Genomic DNA, 21,903 nt, shown 5'->3' with positions numbered 1-21,903 from the left:
TTAGTGGCTTAACTACCACCACCACCATCCAAGATAATTCCCTTAGCCTTTATGAAGAAACCAGGTGAGAACGTGAGACATTATGATAATAGGGAGCAAGCTGCTCATTAACTTAAGGTGGACTCTAAAAATCTTTGCTGCCGTGAAAGTCAAGCCCAAGCCATCAAAAAGAAACAGATCCATGGTCCTTGCAGAAAAGTGATGTGACTGTGGCTGTTAAAAAGGTCCGTAAGACTAGAATAGGTGGTTTTAGTCATGATGATTTTGCTATTTGATGTAGATTTTTAATTGATCCACAAGCCACTGCTATATCACTAAAATCTGAAGGTAAGTGAGAGAGCTTGTTTAATGACAGGGCACCTAGCCCCAACCTAAGTAGTTTTAAGGAGACAGATAGTATCAGATGAGATCAGAGTCTTCTTGTTTCCAAAGTGGAACAAAAACTATACTGATCTGAGTATGCCAAGGAACTTCAGGAAGGAAAGAAACTGCAGCTTTATAGTTCTAATGGATATAGATATTCAAGTAACTTTCCTCCTTCGGGCTATGTGTTGAAGGGATACGAAAACTCAACTGATTGGATTTGGGTGAGCTTCTGAGAGGAGCAGGGCAGCTAATGTGATCCTTTGAGTAAGGGCCTTTGGGAAAATTCACTGTTCTGTTTTTGTTTTTATCACATCTGAATATATAGTAGAAAATTGATTGTTTTCTATACATGCATTTCCCTCTCCCATAATTAGCATGGAAAAGCCCCCCTGTAGGAATAGCTCATGTAGAGCAGTGTTCCTCTCTTTGAGGTCTTATAACCTAATTGCTCCTCTGAGTTAGAATTTCTATAACTGATGATTTTGCCAATTAGAGGATCTGGCAAAGGGAGGCAGCCTTCACCTAGTATGTGCTCCTTGGGGTTTAAGACATGCTTCTGATAGGGATATCAGGCACTCCTTTTAAATAGCATCTATTAGATTGCTACCAAGCTCTAGTCATAATTCAATGTCTGAGCCACGAAGTTCTTGTGATTTTTTGGAAGTCCCTTCAAACAAGGACTGGGTTCAATTATTTGAGCTTTAGTGGGTACCCAAGGCTTGCCAGCAACCTGGGAGGCCACATTGGAGACACTGTCAACTCGTGCCCCTCATTTACAGAGGGTTTATGATTGTGAAAAACACCTGTTTCTGGGGCACCATGTGTTGCCCTGGTACTATATTTTTTCTATAGAGGCCAGGAATTAACTTGCCCCTAGGGATGGTCATAATTGACCAGCAAGTATTTAAGGAAACACCACTAGTTGATCATGTAGCCCTCATTTGACTGCATGATTTTGAGCTGAAAGCCCTCAAGAGCCAAAGTCATGGCTTTTGGTTTTGGGGATGATTTATGGAAGAATAGGTGTCTCGTTATTAATGTTCACTTTGTGTGCAGTAATCCCTAAAATGGAGATCACCAATTGGAAAAAGGGGTGCGGATCTTGTTCCTGCATTCAGCTGCAGTAATCAATGACATAACTTTGGCTTTTGAAAGCTTTCAGCTCAGCCTCAACTCACTGACCCGGGGTAGTTACAGGTGACAGATTTGCCCTAGACTTTCTCCTTGCCTGCCAAAGCAGGCAGAGTCTGAGCTATCTTTAATACTTCCTGCTGAAACTGGGTTAATGTCTTGGGTCAAATGGAAATGTCGATACAGAGAGTCACCTGGCTTTTAAGGCAGTTCCTAATCAGTTGTAGGATTTTTTCAGCTGCCTGGATCTGGGGCCTTAGGGGACATGACTGAGTTCAGTTCTGCAAGTTAGCCTCATATTGCTCAGTCTTATTGTTAGTAGCCTTAATTAAATGCTCTGTGGAATAAATTGGTGGTTTTAGTCCCAGCCTGTCAGACAGATTAATCAAAGCAGTCAACAGGATGTTGTAGTGATGGAAACATTTTCCAAAAGTTAAGACCCTATAGACAATAGTTGGATGTTGTTAAGACACAGTATTCACATAGATTTCTCATACTTCTGTACTGCTTGCAAGGAGAGGCACTGCGTTTGTGCCAAAATAGTTTTTTACTCATACTTAATAGTGGACAGGGGCTTCACTTATGGTTCAGCTGGTAAAGAAACTGCCTGCAGTGCGAGAGACCTGAGTTCTATCCCTGGGTTGGGAAGATCTACTGGAGAAGGGAATGGCTACCAACTCCAGTATTCTGGCCTGGATAATTCCATGGACTGTAGAGTACCTGGGGTTGCAAAGAGTCGGACACAACTGAGAGGCTTTCACTTTCAATTTACTTTCAATAGTGAACAGAAGTGGGAGATAGTGTCTTATTCCTTAACAAATGGCAGATATGTTTACTCCCCATTATCAAAGATTTGCATTTTACTTGCACATCCCAAATGAGGTTTGTCTCCTGAAATACAACCCTATGCATGTGCATATATCATCACCTTGCTCTCTTTGTGTTAACTTGTGGGAATTGGCACTTAGGAAATCATCACACATACTCACAAATATTGACACTCCAGCTATTGCTATTGATGTGAATAAAGTTTTTTTGTGTCTAACCCAAGAGTCTGTGTCTTCTTCTAGCAAATATGAAACTGTGGTGGGCTAAAGATTAGCTTACCTATAGGATAAAATCTTAGATGCTTCACACATTTCTTTATAGGCACATTATGTTTGTGGTTATAAAATAATATTAATGTTGTGGAAGCTAATTTTCAGAGACGGAACTATATCCCAGCAATATTTATTACTAGGTTGTAAAATCTCATTTTTTCTGAAATTTAGCTCCGTAAGATGCTTTGCTATCCAAAATCTGAACACATGGCCAAGCTATTAGTCAACACTGTACAGCACTGGTATAAATAGGTAAGAATGCTAGATAAATTGTAACCTGAGTAGCTGAATCCTAAACCATTTTAATGGAAAATGGATTATATCATCACTGTATGGATATAAAAGAACTGTGATCTCCAGGAAATTATCAGTACCACACAGAAGCTGTTCATTTGTTGAAAAAATAACATCTGAGAGATGGAATTAAACCAAATAACTAAAAAATGCATAAGAAGTAAAAATTGCTGAAGTTTTAATAATGAAACTTATATTAACCAACATGTGAATACTGTCTTTAAAAGTGTAGGAAATCTAATGTAACTCAATGTAACATTTCCTAATAGAGCAACAGTAACTGAGATGAACATTTTTACAGGAATTAACAACATGTAACTGGAAATAGACAATTATGGATATTAACTGTGGATGGGAAATTTGCATAGAAACTATTTATGAAGTTTTTTAATTCTAATTTTTCATAAAAATAGGATAAATAATAGAAAGAATATCACTATCTTTTATTCTGGCACATTTTTTTCATTCATCTCTAATTTCCCTTAACATTTAACTATTATTTCTTTACTATCAATATATTATACCTTGCATTCATTCATTCATCCATTAATTAAATAACTTGTTCATTTTGTAAAAATGTTCAGGTATTTATGACATTGCTTGTAATTTCATAGTTTCAGATTTCTAGAAAATCTACGTCTGCTGGCTTTAACAGAAGTAAAATGTATACTTGATTGGTAACTTGAAATAATAATGAGTGATATTTGCAAAACATTGTACAGTTTTCTTTAGAACTTTAATCTTAGCAACAAATAAGAGCAGGACTGATTGTTTCCATTTGACAGAGAAAGAGCATAAGTTCCTAAGAGGAAGTGATCCAAAGCTATGTTGCACAGTCAAAATTACAATTTTACAAAAAAAAAATGTTCTTTCTCACTGTGTTCTACATACACTTGGAAGATGATAGAGTGGATTAAAATATTTCTAATTGCAATGTGGAATTAATATTTGTATTTTCAGGAAGGCCATAAGTTCATTTAATTCTCAACTCTTTGATATCCCAAATATGCCTAAGATATGTATCTTGATCTTGTAGCTTAGAAATGCAGATAAACTAAGAAATATTTTAGTGTGGCAAATTAGGATCTGCTATCAGGCATAATTGTCTAAGTTGCTATTACGAAAATAGTATATCATGATTTACAGGACATATTTGGTGGTATTTCAACAGAGACGATTCTTGTGCTAATGAATTTATATTCCTTTAAGGAATATAAGTTTATAAGAAAAGCAATAGATTCTATAAATTTAACATATAGTAACTTTGTTCTTGCCATATGTCTCAGTGATTATGAACATCTTTTAAAATAGGCTAAGTAAAAGAAAGGGGCTTCAAGGTGGCTCTCAGTCAGTTTAGTCCCTCAGTCATTTCCGGCTCTTTGCGACACCATGGACTGTAGCACACCAGGCTTCCCTATTCATCACCAACTCCCAGAGCTTGCTCAAACTCATGTCCATTGAGTAGGTGATGCCATCCAAGCATTTCATCCTCTTGTCGTCCTCCTGCCTTCAATATTTCCCAGCATCAGGGTTTGTTCCAGTGAGTCAGTTCTTTGCATCAGGTAGCCAAAGTATTGGAGTTTCAGCTTCAGCATCAGTCCTTCCAATGAATATTCAGGGATTTTCTTTAGGATTGACTGGTTTGATCTTCTTGCAGTCCAAGGGACTCTCAAGAGTCTTCTCCCAACATCACAGTTCAAAAGCATCAATTCGTTGGTGCTCAGCTGTCTTTATGGTCCAACTCTCACATCCATACATGACTACTGGAAAAACCATAGCTTTGACTTTATGGACCTCTGTCAGCAAAGTAATGTCTCTGCTTTTTAAAACGCTGTCTGGGTTTGTCATAGCTTTTCTTCCAAGGAGCAAGTGTCATTTAATTTCATGGTTGCAGTCACTATCTGCAGTGATTTTGGAGCCCCCCAAAAATAAAATCTCTCATTGTTTCCATTGTTTCCCCATCTATTTGCCATGAAGTGATGGGACTGAATGCCGTGATCTTCATTTTTTGAATGTTGAGTTTTAAGCCAAATTCTTCACTCTCCTCTTTCACTTTCATCAAGAGGCGCTTAAGTTTCTCTTTCCTTTCTGCCATAAGGGTGGTGTCATCTGCATGTCTGAAGTTATTGATATTTCTCTCAGCAATCTGGATTCCAGCTTGTGCTTCATCCAACCTGGCATTTCACATGATGTACTCTGCATGTAAGTTAAATAAACAGGGTGACAATATACAGCCTTGACGTACTCCTTTCCCAATTTGGAACCAGTCTGTTGTTCCATTTCTGGTTCTATCGGTTGCTTTTTGACCTGAGTACAGATTTCTCAGGAAGCAAGTAAGGTAGTCTGGTATTTCCGTCTCTTTAAGATTTTCCACGCTTTGCTGTGATCCACATACTCAAAGACTTTATCGTAGTCAATGAAGCAGAATTAGATGTTTTTTGGAACTCTCTTGCTTTTTCTATGATCCAGCAGATGTTGGCAATTTGATCTCTAGTTCCTCTGCTTTTTCTACATCCAGCTTGAGTATCTAGAATTTCTTGGTTCACGTACTATTGAAGCCTGGATTGGAGAATTTTGAGCATTACTTTGCTAGAGTGTGAGATAATTGTGAGGTAGTTTGAGCATTCTTTGGCATTGCCTTTCTTTAGGATGGAATGAAAACTGACCTTTTCCAGTCCTGTGGCCACTGCTGAGTTTTCCAAATGAGTACAGCATATTGAGTGCAGGACTTTAACAGCATCATCTTTTTGGATTTGAAATAGCTCAGTTGGAATTCCATCACATCCACTAGCTTTGATCATAGTGATGCTTCCTCAGGCCCACTTGACTTTGCACTCCAGGATGTCTGGCTCTAGGTGACTGATCACACCATCAAGGTTATCTGGGTCTTTAAGATCTTTTTTTTTTTTTTTTTTTTTGTAGCATTCTTCTGTGCATTCTTGCCATATCTTCTCCTTCTATTATGTCCGTACCATTTCTATCCTTCATTGTGCCCATCTTTGCATGAAATATTCCCTTGGTATCTCTAATTTTCTTGAAGAGACCTCTGGTCTTTGCCATTCTGTGTTTTCCTCTATTTCTTTGCTTTGATCACTTAGGAAGACTATTTCATCTCTCCTTACTATTTGTTGGGACTCTGCATTCAGGTAGATGTATCTTTCTTTTTCTTCTTTGCCTTTCACTTCTTTTCTCAACTGTTTGTAAGGTTTCCTTGTACAGTGTTACAAACCTTCATCTGTAGTTCTTTTAGTTCTTTAGGCACTCTATCAGATCTAATCACTTGAATCTATTTGTTACTTCCACTGTATAATTGTAAGGGATTTGATTTAGGTCATACCTGAGAGGTCTAGTGTTTTTCCCAACTTTCTTCAATTTAAACCTGAATTTTACAATAAGGAGTTCATGATCTGAGCCACAGTCAGCTCCTGGTCTTGTTTATGCTGATTGTATAGAGCTTCTCCATCTTTGGCTGCAACGAATATAATCAGTCTGATTTCGGTATTGTCCATCTGGTCAATACCATGGTCAGTATTGACCACATGTACAAGTCATCTGTTGTGGTGTTGAAAGAGGGTGTTTTCTACAACCAGTGTGTTCTCTTGGGAAAACTCTGTTAGCCTTTGCCCTGCTTCATTTGTGCTCAACGGCCAAACTTGCCCATTACTCCAGGTATCTCTTGACTTCCTACTTTTGCTTTCCAGTCCCCTGTGATGAAAGGATATCTTTTTTGGCCTTATTTCTAAAAGGTCTTGTTCAGTCATAGAACCGTTAAACTTCACCTTTTTTAGCATTAGTGGTTGGGGCATAGTCTTTGTTTATTGTGGTATAGAATGGTTTACTGATGAACAGAGATCATTCTGTTATTTTTAAGAATGCACCCAAATACTGCATTATGGAATCTTTTTTTTTTGTTTATTATTATGATGGCTACTACATTTCTTCTAAGTGATTCTTGACTGCAATAGTAGATTTGCTACTTCTAAGTCACTTCAGTCGTGTCCAACTCTGTGAGCCCATAGACAGCAGCCCACCTGGCTCCCCCCATCCCTGGGATTCTCCAGGCAAGAACACCGGAGTGGGTTGCCATTTTCTTCTCCAATGCAAGAAAGTGAAAAGGGAAAGTGAAGTTGCTCAGTCATGTCCGATTCTTAGTGACCCCATGGACTGCAGCACACCAGGCTCCTCCATCCATGGGATTTTCCAGGCAAGAGTACTGGAGTGGGGTGCCATTGCCTTCTCCAACAGGTGCTGCTGGTGGTAACAAATCCTCCTGCCATTGCAGGAGATGCAAGAGACTGGTTTTGACCCGTGGGTTGCAAAGATACTTTGGAGTCGGAAATGGCAACCCACTCTCGTATTCTTTCCTGGAAAATTCCATGGATGGAGGAGACTTGTGGTCTATACTCTATAGAGCTGCAAAGAGTTGAACACGACTAAGCAGCTGAACACACACACACATACACACAGAAAGAAAAAGTTGCTTTAATAATTTATAACACAGTATACCCAGGAAGCACAATTTTAACTGCTGTTCCATGAACTATAGCCTACCAGGCTCCTCTGTTCATGAGATTTCCCAGGCAAGAATACAGGAGTGGCTTGCCTTTTCTTTCTCAGGGATCTTCCGACCCAGGGATTGTACCCTGGTCTCCTACACTGTAGGCTGTCTTTTGTATTTTAGGCAGATTCTTTCCTGACTGAGCTACCAGGAAAACACAGTAAATATCACTTAAGGAAGCAGTACACAAAATATTTTGCCAGTATGATACTCAATATTGCAATAATAGAAAGTAATAGAGACCTGGTAAAATATAGGAAAGCAAGACTGTTTAAAGTCCATTATAGAGGAACAATTATTAGAAAATTACGGAACTTAAAATTGTAAGATAAGGAGCATATGAAATGAGTAAAAGAATGAGAATTTATTAATTTGTATAGGCTGGGCTATGAGGTACTAAGAAATAAACCATGGAAAATCTTAATGGCTTAAATACAACACAAATGTATTTCTTACAGACAGGGTCTGGCAACTCTCCAGGGCAGCTTTCCTTCATGTTATGATTCAAAGATTCTCTTCATTTTGTATTCTTGTCATCTTAATGTATGGATTTCTGGGTTACCTAGACAGAGGGAGATAGTTTTGGAGGTTTGTACAGGATGGTTTTAAGGTCAAAATCTAGTACATGGCTATAACATAACTCCAAGGGGGTCTGTTATATGAAGGTTAATGAAAAAATTTTTATGAGAAATATGAAGATCGAGGGGTATGAAACAAAAGGAATCTTTCCTTTAAGTCAGAGAATCTTATGAAGCATACTCCAAGGAACTTGTCAAGTTTCTTGGGTATCAGCAATTGAAATGCTTTCCCACATAATTAATGGTAGTATAAAAGATAGAAAAATTTGAATATAGGGAAAGGGGAGAATGTAGTGTATCAAAGAGGAGCCATTTGCTTGATACAATGAGGAGGACTGGTGTGATAGATTTAAGATGGTGTGATGAAAACCTTTATAGAAATGAAAATTTAAATTTCTGCAGAAACTGACATATATTTGGCATGGTTATATGAATGATAGATATTCTCAGAATGATAATAAAAGTATTGGTAGATCTGGTAAGCATTCTGAATGTTTCAGAAAGCAGTTAGCAATAAGAAATATTTCTTAGGGCAAACATACGATGAAGCTGAAGTGAGAAAATGATAATTAGGGCAGAAAGCAATTGCCAGTTAGGAGTTCATGTTAACATCCTGAATAACTTGGAGTTATTCATTCTAAGATATAGAAGACTTTTGCTTTCTTTATGCTCCAAGATTTTTCTCAAATTTATGAAACAAATTCAAAGAGTTTGAATCTTTTAGAATTGAAGGTATATTTTATAGGAAGATGATGGAAACAATAGCTTCGTAAAAATACAAAGGCTGATTTCATGTTTATTTGCATTATATATTGGTGTGATTTTTACAAAATGAAAACAAATTAAGATACAATTTCATCAACAGGATGTTTTTTGTTTTTTGATATCTTTACCCCAGAATATATCATGGTGTACATGGAATTAATAATGATTGTTTTATTCTAAAAATGTAATAAATTGTTGCTATGAAGGTAAAAAATGGGAAAATGCACTTAGTGAATGCATTTTGGGGTAATGGTAATAAAAATAAATCTTAATTTCTAATCATAATAATGAAAGGAAAATGAGTTTCCACAGGAAAAAAAGGCTTATAGTAATATTGTATTGTAAAGCAACTATAATTTCATTAAAATTTAATTTGTTTAGTTTCTCTAAACATTTTTCTTTAATGTTATCACTATTTATGTACCTCAAATCATTATAATATAAATTACATTAACTTATACATTAATTAAGTTGAATTGATTGATTTTATCAGTGGATTTTGAATACTGCACTAGATTTCTGTTGATGTAAAGTACTTCATTTACTTAGAATTTCTTTATAGTTCAGCTCTATGTAGTAAAAACTGATGTGTGAATGGCTAGGCAAGATAAAATATTCCAATTTTGTATTTAATTTTGCAAATAATTTAGATAAAATAAAAATATTTTTTTCTAAATCGTGTATTGATCTAACCAGAGGGATAAATTCGTTTGATAATCTATATATATGTAAAAAAATAGGTTGGCAAATAACGCCAAAACAAAGAAGTGAACCTATTCTATTCTGTCTTGACTCTCATCTACCTGCAAATATTTTTTCTGATTTGTAGCTTAGTGATATTTTCTTGTTTATGTAATTTAGATAAAATTAGTATTGACATATATTTGATATTTATGAATATATTTATTTTGTGACTTTATGTTTTATTGTAGACTACAAGTCAATATTGTGTTTTTTAAACTAATTTTTCAAAGACCAAGAAACGGGCCTATATATTTTTGTAGATCACTGTAGATATTTAAGCACTAAAGAAATATGATGATAAAGCACTTCGAACCTGATTATGTTCATATATTTATATTGATGAAATATTTGTCCTTCTTTCTCTCATAGCATTTAACACCATTTTTATTTTAGTTTTTAAAATATAATTCTTTTCATTATTATTTAAGAGAATATAAATTTAATTTTTTGAATAGAAAAAGAAAAAGAAAAGGAAAAAAAGAGGTACTCTGCAATTGCTTGTGGTGTACCATTTCTGCTTATTCACTTGTGTTTCTTTGTACCTTAATGCAAAGTACATTAGTATGAAATAATTTTGTAAGTCGAATTAGATTGCTTCCCAACATAGTTCCAATGTGATACTTTGAACAAATGAAATATAAAAGTATTAAAATAACCATGGGTTTCTCATTAAGTCAGAAAATGCTCTAATTTGTGTGCTATATGGTTCTATTTAACAAGTTTAGAATTTGAGACAGTTTGTTACTTGCCCTGTACCTGACATATTGATGTGCGGGCATGGGTGCTAAGTCGCTTCAGTCATGTCCCACTTTTTGTGACCCTATGTACTGTAGCCCACTAGGCTCCTCTGTCCATAGGATTCTCTAGGCAAGAATACTGGAATGGGTTGCCATGACTTCCTCCAGGGGATCTTCCTGAACCAGGCATCAAACCCCGGTCTCCTGTGGTTCCTGCATTACAGGCAGATTCTTTACTGCTGAACCACTGGGGAAGCCTGACATATTGATGGTTGTCAGTACATAATTATTGATTTTGTTAAATTATTGATATTCTCAAGACTGTGTTAAGTACTGTAGGAATTGCAGAGGGAGAATAATTGCACCATATTTACTCTAAGGATGCAAATAGAAGAACTATTACAAACCACATGGGAAGAAATTAATGTTAGTAATTAAAGTTAGTAAATTAATGTTAACCACATGAAGATGAGGAAATCTTCATAAAGAAATGGAATGTTATTTGAACTTTGATGGAAGAATAAAAAAAAGAAAAGGAAAATTTGAAAGGTTAGACTTTTTTTAACATTATCAAACAGCATAGTGAAGGATCATTTGTAGAAAGTACAGTGAATAGTTGATATCATTCTTTGGGCAAATGTGCTCTGCTTAGGTGTGTGTATAATTGATGGTCTTATGTTCCATGAAGCTTGGCATGCTGCAGTCCATGGGGTAGCAAAGAGAGGACATGACTGAGAGACTGAAGAACAACAATAAATATTCCATAAAAACCAGGATATATTGCACATAAAGGGAATTTTTAAGAGAAAGATTTTTAATCTTTCCCATCATTAGCAAAAGGCATGTTTTAGACCCTTTTATAAGTAATGTAAAAAAAAAAGTCTGTGATGTAATAAAGTATGAATATGTTACTTTGTATTTGCTCTTTAGGTATTTGGGGAAAGAAAATAGACTCAATGCAAATGGGATTTTCAGAAAATAATAAATATGTTTAGTTTTATTAATAATTTTTCAGGAAGCAATTTTGGATAGGTAGATAGAACTCATATTGTTGAATTTTGCTTTGTTTTAAATGCTTATTTGTTTATTTGGCTGTGCTGGGTCTTAGTTGCAGCATGCAAACTTCTTTTTTTTTTTTTTTACTGTTTTGCAAAATAATCACACAGTTTTAATCATAAAACATAATAAAAAACATATTGGGGGATTATATTGAGCTACCAGTAACAAAAAAATGACCACAGGCTTCCTGACAGAAGAAAGGTGCTTATTCTTAGAGGGAAATAAAACTTACTTCAAACATTGTTGACATTTCATATGATTTCTGTCCATTGTGAATTCTTTCATGAGCCTGCACACAAGTAGAAGTGAGGGTTTAGCATGTGAACTCTTAATTGCAACATGTGGGATCTAGTTCCCCAACTAGGGATAGAACCCTGGCCCTCTGCACTGGGAGTGGAGTCTAAACCACTGAACCACCAGGAAAGCCCCAGATCATTGAGTTTTGAATTAAAATGAAATCATTAATAGTATTTGTTCTGTAGATACATACCTTTATCATCTTTTCCTGTATTAGATGATGAAGGAATATATATAAATGATTGATTACTTTAATGAAAGTAATCTCAGAGTAGTATTTAGAAAGAATTGTAAGTGAAAGTTAAAGAACTGGATTAGTTCTTGGCAAAAAGTTGACCTTAACACCAATTACAAAATAATGAAATACACTTCTTAACTGTTTTCCTAGTGCACAAAGAATGAAGGCTATAAATAATGATCTCTAACATATATTTAAAAAATACTAGATTTCTAAGAATTTTAATTGTGATAGCATTCTTTTCCATGTTACCATGTTCATCTCAAGCCAATTACACACAATTTAATTCTGGCATTTTATTGAGTGGGTCTTGCTTTCATTAGAGTTACAAATATTTGATAATTATTTATTTCTGTTGCTTTATTGAAGTGATGCAAACTCACGTAGTGAAATGTGAAATCAAGGAGATGGCATCTGTAACATTTGTTTTCTTTTGTTATGAAAATAGAATCCCAAAAGACATTATTTATTTTCCTCCATGCCATAAATGATGACAAGAAAAAACTGCATTTGCTAATCATATTTTTATACTCACTAGTTTTCTATTTGTATTTCTATTTTTATTACTTAATAATAAAGGTTACTTTTAATTTATTCCCTTGCGTTGTTGTTGTTCAGTCGTGGTGTCTGACTCTTTGCAACCCCATGAACTGCAGCACACCAGGCTTCCCTGTCATTCACTGTCTTCCTGAGTTTGCTCAAACTCATGTCCATTGAGTGAGTAATGTCGTCCAACTATCTTATCCTCTGTCTGCCCCTTCCCTTCTTTGCCCTTCTCCTCTTTTGATGATGGAAACCATCAATCTTTACTTTAAAATTTTGTACAAATTCAGATATTGGTTTAAAATAGATATGAAATCTATGGAGATATTAATTTCATATAAATGTTAACTTTTCCTAAAAAGTGAAATGTTATAATGTGATACTTTAGTATTTTAGTACTGTATTGCCTGAAAAATACAAAATCATTTACCTTTTATTAATATAAAGAATAGAGTTAGCAAGTTTGGTCTCTAAGAGTTAGCCACTCATAGCTTTAAGAATCTCAGTTTGCTAACTTTTTATACAGAAATAAAAAACACAGTAATCAAAACAAAATATTATCCTTTGCTTGTATTTATAATGCCAATATATCATTTTAGTGAATTATATACATTTGTCATTCATATTTACAAAATGTATTTTTTTGAACTTATAGTGGGGAAGTCTCACCAATAAGGGCTGATAGAATTAAGACAAATTTTTGAAAATATTTATTAAAACTATATTTTGATATATAAAGATCCATAAGATTATACAGGACCTAGCATAGAGCAAGCTGTCTTTGAAAATGTTCTGTGCCTACCACGTTGAGAGGTAAAGGTAACTCTGTTATAGTGAGTGAATATTCTTGCCTGGGAAGTTCTATGGACAGAGGAGCCCTACGGGTGATGGTCCATGGGGTTGAGAAAGAGCTGGACACTACTTAGCAACTAAAGAACAACAGCAAATGCTTCATTTACCGAATCAGGAAATAAAAACCAAATAACTCCCTGGAGTAGTAATTAGTGAAACAGTTACTTCACTGTTAACAGTGAACAGTGAAAGTATAACAGTGAAATTATATAATTATATATATATATATATATATATATATATGTACATATGTATTGGCATATTATTTTCTTTTCCACTGCATGTATGGATATGCAAAACTCAGCTTTTATGAAATTGTATGCATGTATGTGTGCTAAGTCACTTCAGTTGTGTTAGAATCTTTGCGACCCTATGGACTGTAGCCCACCAGGCTCCTCTGTCCATAGGATTTCCCAGGCAAGAATACAGGAGTAGGTTGCTATGCCCTCCTCATGAAATTTTATATACTCAGCCTGTTCTGACATCTGCTTTGGATTATATGTGTATCTTGACCCTCTTATGTCTCTCATTTTTCACTGTTCATGTAATTATCTTTCTGGGATATTACAAATTATTTGAAAGCGTATAAGTTATTTGACTTTATCTTTTTTTCCCCAAGTAAAACAGCCAATGTAATTAATTGTAAAGCCAGTTGCAGAATATATTTTGGACAGGTGCATTTCACTGAAGATCTATAATAGCTACATCATACATTTTCAATAATAAAATATTCTCTTGTTAGTCAATTTATGGAAGCTTCTGTATTTAGGTTAGTAGAGAATGAAACTTATAACCTAGTATCACCTGATCATAATGGAGAATGAATCCAAGAATGTAAACTAGATTGATTATTCCTCATTAGTTTGGAAAATTCTCTTCACATTTAGACTAAATGATGATCAGAGCAGTCTGCTGTGTCATTAAATATTACATAAACAAGTATTTAAGAGTAGAGAATCTCATATCTTGCCTTTTAGATATTTTAAGGCTTCTTGGAAAGTTGTTTATCTAAAATATAACAGTATAGAAATGCAATTAGTAGCATGTTTATAAAACCACTAGAGTATCTTAGTAATTTTCTTTGACAGAATGATTTCTTTTACAAGCAACACTTCCTTGTGTAGTAACATGTCCCAGCTTTCTTTATTTTTCACAGGATCATAATTATCTTTATTGCAATGAAGAGACAAGGCCAAAAGGTCATAAAATGGGCCTTATGGAATAGTTACATATTAATAGGCTGATCGGAGCTTGTCTTTTCAGCACTAGCTTTAGACATGCAGTTTTATTTTTATTCAATAACAAGCAGGCTCTGGAAAATTAATTCACAGTAATGAAACATAAGAGATTGATTTATAAGTGATGGTACATACTTTATTTATAGAAAAGATTGATATTTCTTTATTAGAATCTCGTTATCTCTAAGTTCAGTGAGGAAAGAAAACATACCTCTTTAGTTCATTGTTAAATCCCTAGAGTTTAGAAAATTGATTTTTGAATTACTTCATTAATATCTATTTAGTTTGCTCTTAATGGCTTAAAGTCATTTGGGAGATTTCATGAGTAATTAGTATTGTTGACAGATTTTTAAATGTCTGCTTAGGGAATACTTAGTAATAATTGTGCTTGATTTAATATCTAATTTATTAATATTATGAATTTAGTAAAAAATTAGCATTTCCTTACAATTAAACAATCACTCTTCTCATAGCAACCACATACATCTTACATAAAAAATAAGAATATGTAGTAAATTCCCCATGGCCTTTAAACATTGGTTTAGTTTTTATATCATCAAATTCTTCTCAGTGTTTTATTTTCACATACCAAGCCTAATATATCAATTTATCTTAAATGATTTAGCCACTTAACTGTACATATTACCATGCTATGCTGTGCTGGGCTCAGTCTCATCCCACTCTTTGCAACCCCATGTACTGTAGCCTGCCAAGCTCCTTGGTCCATGGAATTTTCTAGGCAAGAATACTGGAGCAGGTTGCCATTCCTCCTGCAGATATTACCATGATTCCAGAGCAAATTGATACAATTACCCTAAAACTGGTTACAAATGTGTTCATTCTAGGAATATGCATTTCTTTGGGCTTCCCTTGTGGCTCAGCTGGTAAAGAATCCACCTGCAAGGTGGGAGATCTGGGGTTGATCCCTGGGTTGGGAATATCCCCTGGAGAAGGGAAAGGCTACCTACTCCAGTATTCTGGCGTGGAGAATTCCATGGACTGTATAGTCCATGGGGTCTCAAAGAATCAGACAGGACTGAGTGACTTTCACTTTCATTAACCTTTTAAAACTGCCCCTGGTTTTTTTTTTTGTTGTTGTTTGTTTGTTTTAGACAAATCTTGTTTCTGGCAACAAAAAAAATGATCCAAAACTATTGTGTATTTTCTCTTTATTTCCCTAGTAATTAAAGAGCACTGGTTCTTTTTGTTGGTGGATATTGGGTAGCAAGTATCTAGAGTGTCCTTAAGTGTTGGCAAAAGTACCGTTGCTACTGTTGGTCTCTTTTAAGGAGACATATGAAAAGACCTCTTTTAGGGCTGTAAATTCACATTGATTTTCCTTCTGTAACATCGTGTTGTTACATCTGCTCTCCTTTTCTTATGGTGTTTCACCAACTTCAAAGACTCCACTACATTAATAAGAAAGTTGCTCTGTAAGCAAGATATCAAAGCAAGGCAATTTGGAATAAGCAGATTAAAGAACACTTCCTCTAGACCAGTGATGGACCAGCCTGCTAGTTCAAATGTCAAAGCTCACCTCCTAAATGAGAATAAATCAAAACAATGTAGCGAATTTTCCAAATTTAATTTGTTCACTTGGTTGGTGTTTCTTTCTTAAATTAAATGTTGATATAACAGTGGTAGAGGTTTTAAATAGTTCCTTGTTACATAAATAAAATCTTTTACAACTTTATTTTCAAGCTGAGGATAGATTATCAACCATCAGATCCAAAATAGGGTTGAACAGTTCAACCTTGAAAAGATCATGTATGCTTTTGGACCTCGGGAATTGCTAGAACCAAGAAACAGAAGACCTACTAATATAACACTTGACATTTTTCCAGTAAACTTAATCTATCTTAACCATGCAGTGAAGTCCAAGGTCCCTGTGATGCACACCTTGTAATATCTAACACCAAACAGAATCGCTTCTCATTTTTCTGAAAGGGCTATATCATCAGCAAGTTTGGATAAAATGCCCATCTTGGATCATCCACCAAGGACAGGAAGTTTGGCTTATTAAAGAACCTGGTATCTTTTTCTTTAGCTAGGTACATCAAATGAAGTAATTTCCAGTTTAAGAGAGAAATGCTATGCAAAACATATAAGCTTACATTGAGAAAGATGTCCTTACATAGCATAACACAGAATTATATGCCAGCCATGCATTTATTTCCTTTGTTCTAATCTCCATTGTTTTCTAAATGTTGTTGGTTGTGTAAGTGTGCTGGGGCTGTGATAACAAAATACCACAACTGGGTGGCTTAAACGGCAGACGTGTATTTTCTTATAGTTCTGGTGGCTGGGCATCCAAGATCAAAGTGTAAGCAGGTTTGGATTCTCCTGAAGTCTCTTTCCTTGGCTTGCAGACGGCTGCCTTCTTCCTGTGTCCTCCGATGGCTGTCCCTCTGTCTTTCTTGTCTGTCCTATATTTTCTATAGGAACACCAGTCATATTGTATTAGGGCCAATACTTGTGAGTTGATTTAAATGTAGCTTCTTCTTTAATGGTGCTATCTTCAAAAATAATCACTTTCCAAGGTACTAGGGTTCAACCCTATTTTGAATTTGACAGTTGATAATCTATCCTCAGCTTGAAAATGAAGTTATAAAAGATTCATTTTATGAATTTTGGATGAAAACAGTTAAGACCATAATATTGGTCAATGAAATTCAAAATATAAGTATAAAATTATTAAGGCTAATTTGAAGCTGTATCAATTACTACACCTTCATCATTAAACAATTTTTTAAACAATGTATTCTTGACTCCTTGATTAAAATTCTGATATTTGAATACTGTGCAATAAAACTTGGAAATAGTATCCTTGTGATATCTGCTTAAACTCTTAATTTTCCACAATCAACTTCAATTATATTTCTTTTGTTGTTTCATTATTCTGTTTTGCATTTTTGAGAATGGCAGCTTATCTTGTGTTGCCTATATTTGTAATTTTCTTGAAGAGACCACTAGTCTCTCCCATTCTATTGTTTTCCTCTATTTCTTTGCATTGATCACTGAGGAAGGCTTTCTTATCTCTCCTTGCTATTCTCTGGAACTCTGCATTCAAATGGATATATCTTTCCTTCTCTCCTTTGCCTGTAGCTTCTCTTCCTGTCTCAGCTATTTGTAAGGCCTCCTCAGACAACCATTTTGCCTTTTTGCATTTCTTTTTCTTGGGGGTGGTCTTGATCACTGCTTCCTGTATAATGTCACAAACTTCCCTCCATAGTTCTTCAGGCACTCTGTCTATCAGCTCTAATCCCTTGAATCTGTTTGTCACTTCCACTGTATGATCGTAAGGGATTTGATTTAGGTCATACCTGAATGGTCTAGAGGTTTTCCCTACTTTCTTCAATTTAAGTCTGAATTTGCCAATGAGGAGTTCGTAATCTGAGCCACAGTCAGTTCCTGGTCTTGTTTTCATTCCAATTCCAAAGAAGGGCAATGCCAGATAATTTTCAAACCACCTCACAATTGCATTCATCTCACACGCTAGCAAAGCAATGCTCAAAATTCTCCAAGCCAGGCTTCAACATACCCGAACTAAGAATGTCCAGATGTTCGAGCTGCATTTAGAAAAGGCAGAGGAAAATTGCTAACATCCGTTGGATCATCACGAAAGCAAGAGAGTTCCAGAGAAACATCTACTTCTGCTTTTTTGACTATGCCAAGCCTTTGAGTGTGTGGATTACCACAAACTGTGGAAATTCTTCAAGAGAAGGGAATATCAGACCACCTGCCCTGCCTCCTGGGAAATCTGTATGCAGGTCAAGAAGCAGCAGTTAGAACTGGACATGGAACAAAAACTGGTTCCAAATCGGGAAAGGAGTACATCAAGGCTGTATATTGTCACCCTGCTTGTTTAACTTATATGCAGAGTACATTGTGAGAAATGCTGGGTTGGATTAAGAAGCACAAGCTGGAATCAAGATTGCTGGGAGAAATATCAGTAACCTCAGATATGCAGATGACACCACCCTTATGGCAGAAAGTGAAGAGGAACTAAAAAGCCTCTTGATGAAAGTGAAAGAGGAGAGTGAAACAGTTGGCTTAAAGCTCGACATTCAGAAAACGGAGATCATGGCATCCGGTCCCATCACTTCATGGCAAATAGATGGGAAACACTGGAAACAGTGACAGACTTTATTTTTGGGGCTCCAAAATCACTGCAGATGGTGAGAGCAGCCATGAAATTAAAAGACGTTTTCTCCTTGGAAGAAAAGGTATGACCAACCTAGACAGCATATTAAATAGCAGAGCCATTACTTTGCCAACAAAGATCCATTCCATCAAAGCTATGGTTATTCCAGTAGTCATGTATGGATGTGAGAGTTGTACTATAAAGAAAGCTGAGTGCTGAAGAATTGATATTTTTGAACTCTGGTGTTGGAGCAGACTCTTGAGAGTCCCTTGGACTGAAAGGAGATCCAACCAGTCTATCCTAATGGAGATCAGTCCTGAATATCCATTGGAAGGACTGATGCTGAAGCTGAAACTCCAATACTTTGGCTACCTGATGCAAAGAGCTGACTCATTTGAAAAGACCCTGATGCTGGGAAAGATTGAAGATGGGAGGAGAAGGGGACAACAGAGGATGAGATAGTTGTGTGGCATTGCTAACTTATAGACATGAGTTTGAGTAAGCATTGGGATTTGGTGATGGACAGGGAAGCCTGGTGTACTATAGTCCATGTGGTTGTAAAGTGTTGTACACAACTGAGCGACTGAACTGAACTGGTATTCATAATATCTTTGATGCTATATAAATAAGCAACTTATTTTCAGTGGGCTGTCCTTGCCACATGATATCATAGAACATCCAAGAAGCAGTTGATTTTATTTATAAACTATTAGATTCCTTGTAATTAATACAGATACAGTGTAATACAATTGAATCCAATATAGTAATAGTTCCTTTTAACTTTCATTTATATAAAGAAGCATGTATATTTGGTTATATTCATCACCTTTGAAACTACTGTGCTCTATTCACAGATAACATGTGTTTCTAAAGTTCAATAATATTTAATTCAGTTTTTTTACAGTATTCAGTTCAGTTAGGTTCAGTTGCTCAGTCATGTCCGACTCTCTGTGACCCCATGACTCGCAGCACGCCAGGCCTCCCTGTCCATCACCAACTCCTGGAGTTCACCCAAACCCATGTCCATCGAGTTGGTGATGCCATCCAAGCATCTCATCCTCTGTTGTCCCCTTCTCCTCCTGTCCCCAATCCCTCCCAGCATCAGGGTCTTTTCCAGTGAGTCAACTCTCAAATCAATGGATAGGGAAGTTGTTTCTTAACCTGGTCTCTACCAACGATATACAAATACACAGATCAGGAATGTAGTCCTCCTTCAAGAGTTTCTACCTCTGCCCATCACTGATTTCCCTCAAGATTTCTCAATATATCCTTGTAGTTTACTATACTATTTTCCCTCTTGGAAAAAAAAAATGAAAAAGTAACATGATCTAGCTCTGATATTTATGACATAAAATTCAATAATTAATTTTTAACTTAGTTGATATTTATTTCTACTGTTAATCCCTCCTAATCCAAAGCAAATGATTGGGAAACAGTAACTGGATTCCCCCCTTTCAAGAATACACATTTCAGAGTTGGCGCTGTTTAAAAAAATTGTTTGAGAAATAATACATTAAATGTGTTAGAAGACTATTACTCAGATTGGTATGATAAATATCTAAAGGTTTAATTCACACTCTTCTATACATTTGAAAAACCTCTTTGTGAATTTTTAATGAGTTAAAATTTTTATAATTATTGAAATTTTTTGTGCTAATAATGTTAATGCTTGAAAGATAAGCAAATAATTTCTGGGGTTCAGTTAAAGCATTTCTTTGCAAAGTTTGAGTTATTTTTTGCTTCATGACATCTAAATGTGGGTATTTGCCTCAGTTTCTCAGTGTTTTAGTTTCTAACTATTGATTTTGGTTTTTCTTCAGGATGTTTTGAATAATTTGGGCTCTTGTGAACTGGATGAAGATGATCTAATGCTTGATTTGGAATTTTTAGAGGAACAGAATCTTCATCCTTCAGGTGAGTATTGAGGAAATGCACAATTTCTTAAAACTCAGGTCTTAGGCATTTAGCTTGCATTTGATCAGCTAAATGTTGTTTTAGGCTACATTCAGTCTTTTCAGGAAGAAGGCAATGGCACCCTATTCCAGTCCCCTTGCCTGGAAAATCCCATGGGCGGAGGAGCCTGGTAGGCTGCAGTCCATGGGGTTGCCAAGAGTCGGGCACGACTGAGCGACTTCACTTTCACTTTTCACTTTCATGCACTGGAGAAGGAAATGGCAACCCACTCCAGTGTTCTTGCCTGGAGAATCCCAGGGACGGGGGAGCCTGGTGGGCTGCCATCTATGGGGTCGCACAGAGTCGGACACGACTGAAGCAGCTTAGCAGCAGCAGCAGTCTTTTTCAGTCCCCAGTTTGTATATTCTTTATGCAGGATGAATGGTAGGTAACCTGGATACATTATTCTGCTGATCTTATAATCTATTCTAAGTATTGTTGGAAGATAATTATTAAATAAGAAAAAAATATAAAACAAAGCTTTTTCCATGGGGAAAATTCTGATGAAACACTTAATGAAAAAGCTAATATCTTATTTTTTTTAAGAGAGGGAACAATAATATAATCCTTTCTTTCACTTATTTGATATCAGCAAATGAAAGTTTTGTGGATTTAAGTTTACTCTTTCAAATCTTAGCCATCTCAGTAATAACTGTGCTAGTTAATGCAGTAAGATTGACCTCAAAATTAGTAAATACCACTAGAAGCCAAAAACACACACTCATAAACACATATACACACAGAGATATAGCGTGAAATAAACAAATTCTTGCTAAATAAATTAAGAAGGGAGCCCATTATATATGTTTATATTTATATTCGTATTAAGGTGTAAAGTGTAATATTTTCAATAACAAAATTACTACTTTGGAAGTAGGATATAGTGAATAATTGTTCAGTCAAATTTAGATATTTGACTACAATGGCAAGGTTTTACTTTTTTTTAATGCTAAAAATACTTTGAATATAGTCATTTTCAAGTGAAAGCAGAAGTAACATTAAAGTAGAATTTCAAAATATTGAGTCCTACTGCATACATTTGAGAAAATCCACCTCTTGGAATTTATTGTCCGTTTTTAACTTTTATGAATTAGACATAATCTCTAAGGTTGTTTACAGTATAAACAACCTTACTTTACTTCCCTGGTGGCTCAGATGGTAAAGCGTCTCTCTACAATGTGGGAGACCTGGGTTCGATCCCTGGGTTGGGAAATTCCCTGGAGAAGGAAATGGCAACCCACTTCAGTACTCTTGCCTAGAAAATCCCATGGACAGAGGAGCCTGGTGTCCATGGGGTCGCAAAGAG

General features: G+C 35.6%; 1 protein-coding gene across 3 annotated transcripts in view; it reads left to right on the top strand.

Moving 5' to 3' along the window:
• CCSER1 (coiled-coil serine rich protein 1) overlaps positions 1–21,903 on the top strand; it is a 1,488,482-nt gene that overhangs the window by 260,439 nt on the left and 1,206,140 nt on the right. For all 3 annotated transcript variants that reach the window (XM_005207807.5, XM_005207808.5, NM_001076437.1), the window contains 1 exon segment: positions 20,465–20,558. In XM_005207807.5, the coding sequence (XP_005207864.1) occupies positions 20,465–20,558 (94 nt within the window).

The sequence above is a fragment of the Bos taurus genome, chromosome 6 (assembly GCF_002263795.3).
Source record: "Bos taurus isolate L1 Dominette 01449 registration number 42190680 breed Hereford chromosome 6, ARS-UCD2.0, whole genome shotgun sequence".
In the NCBI taxonomy this organism is placed as follows: Eukaryota; Metazoa; Chordata; class Mammalia; order Artiodactyla; family Bovidae; genus Bos; species Bos taurus.
The sequence above is the reverse complement of the archived record's forward strand: the minus strand, read 5'-3'. Positions and strand labels throughout refer to the sequence as shown.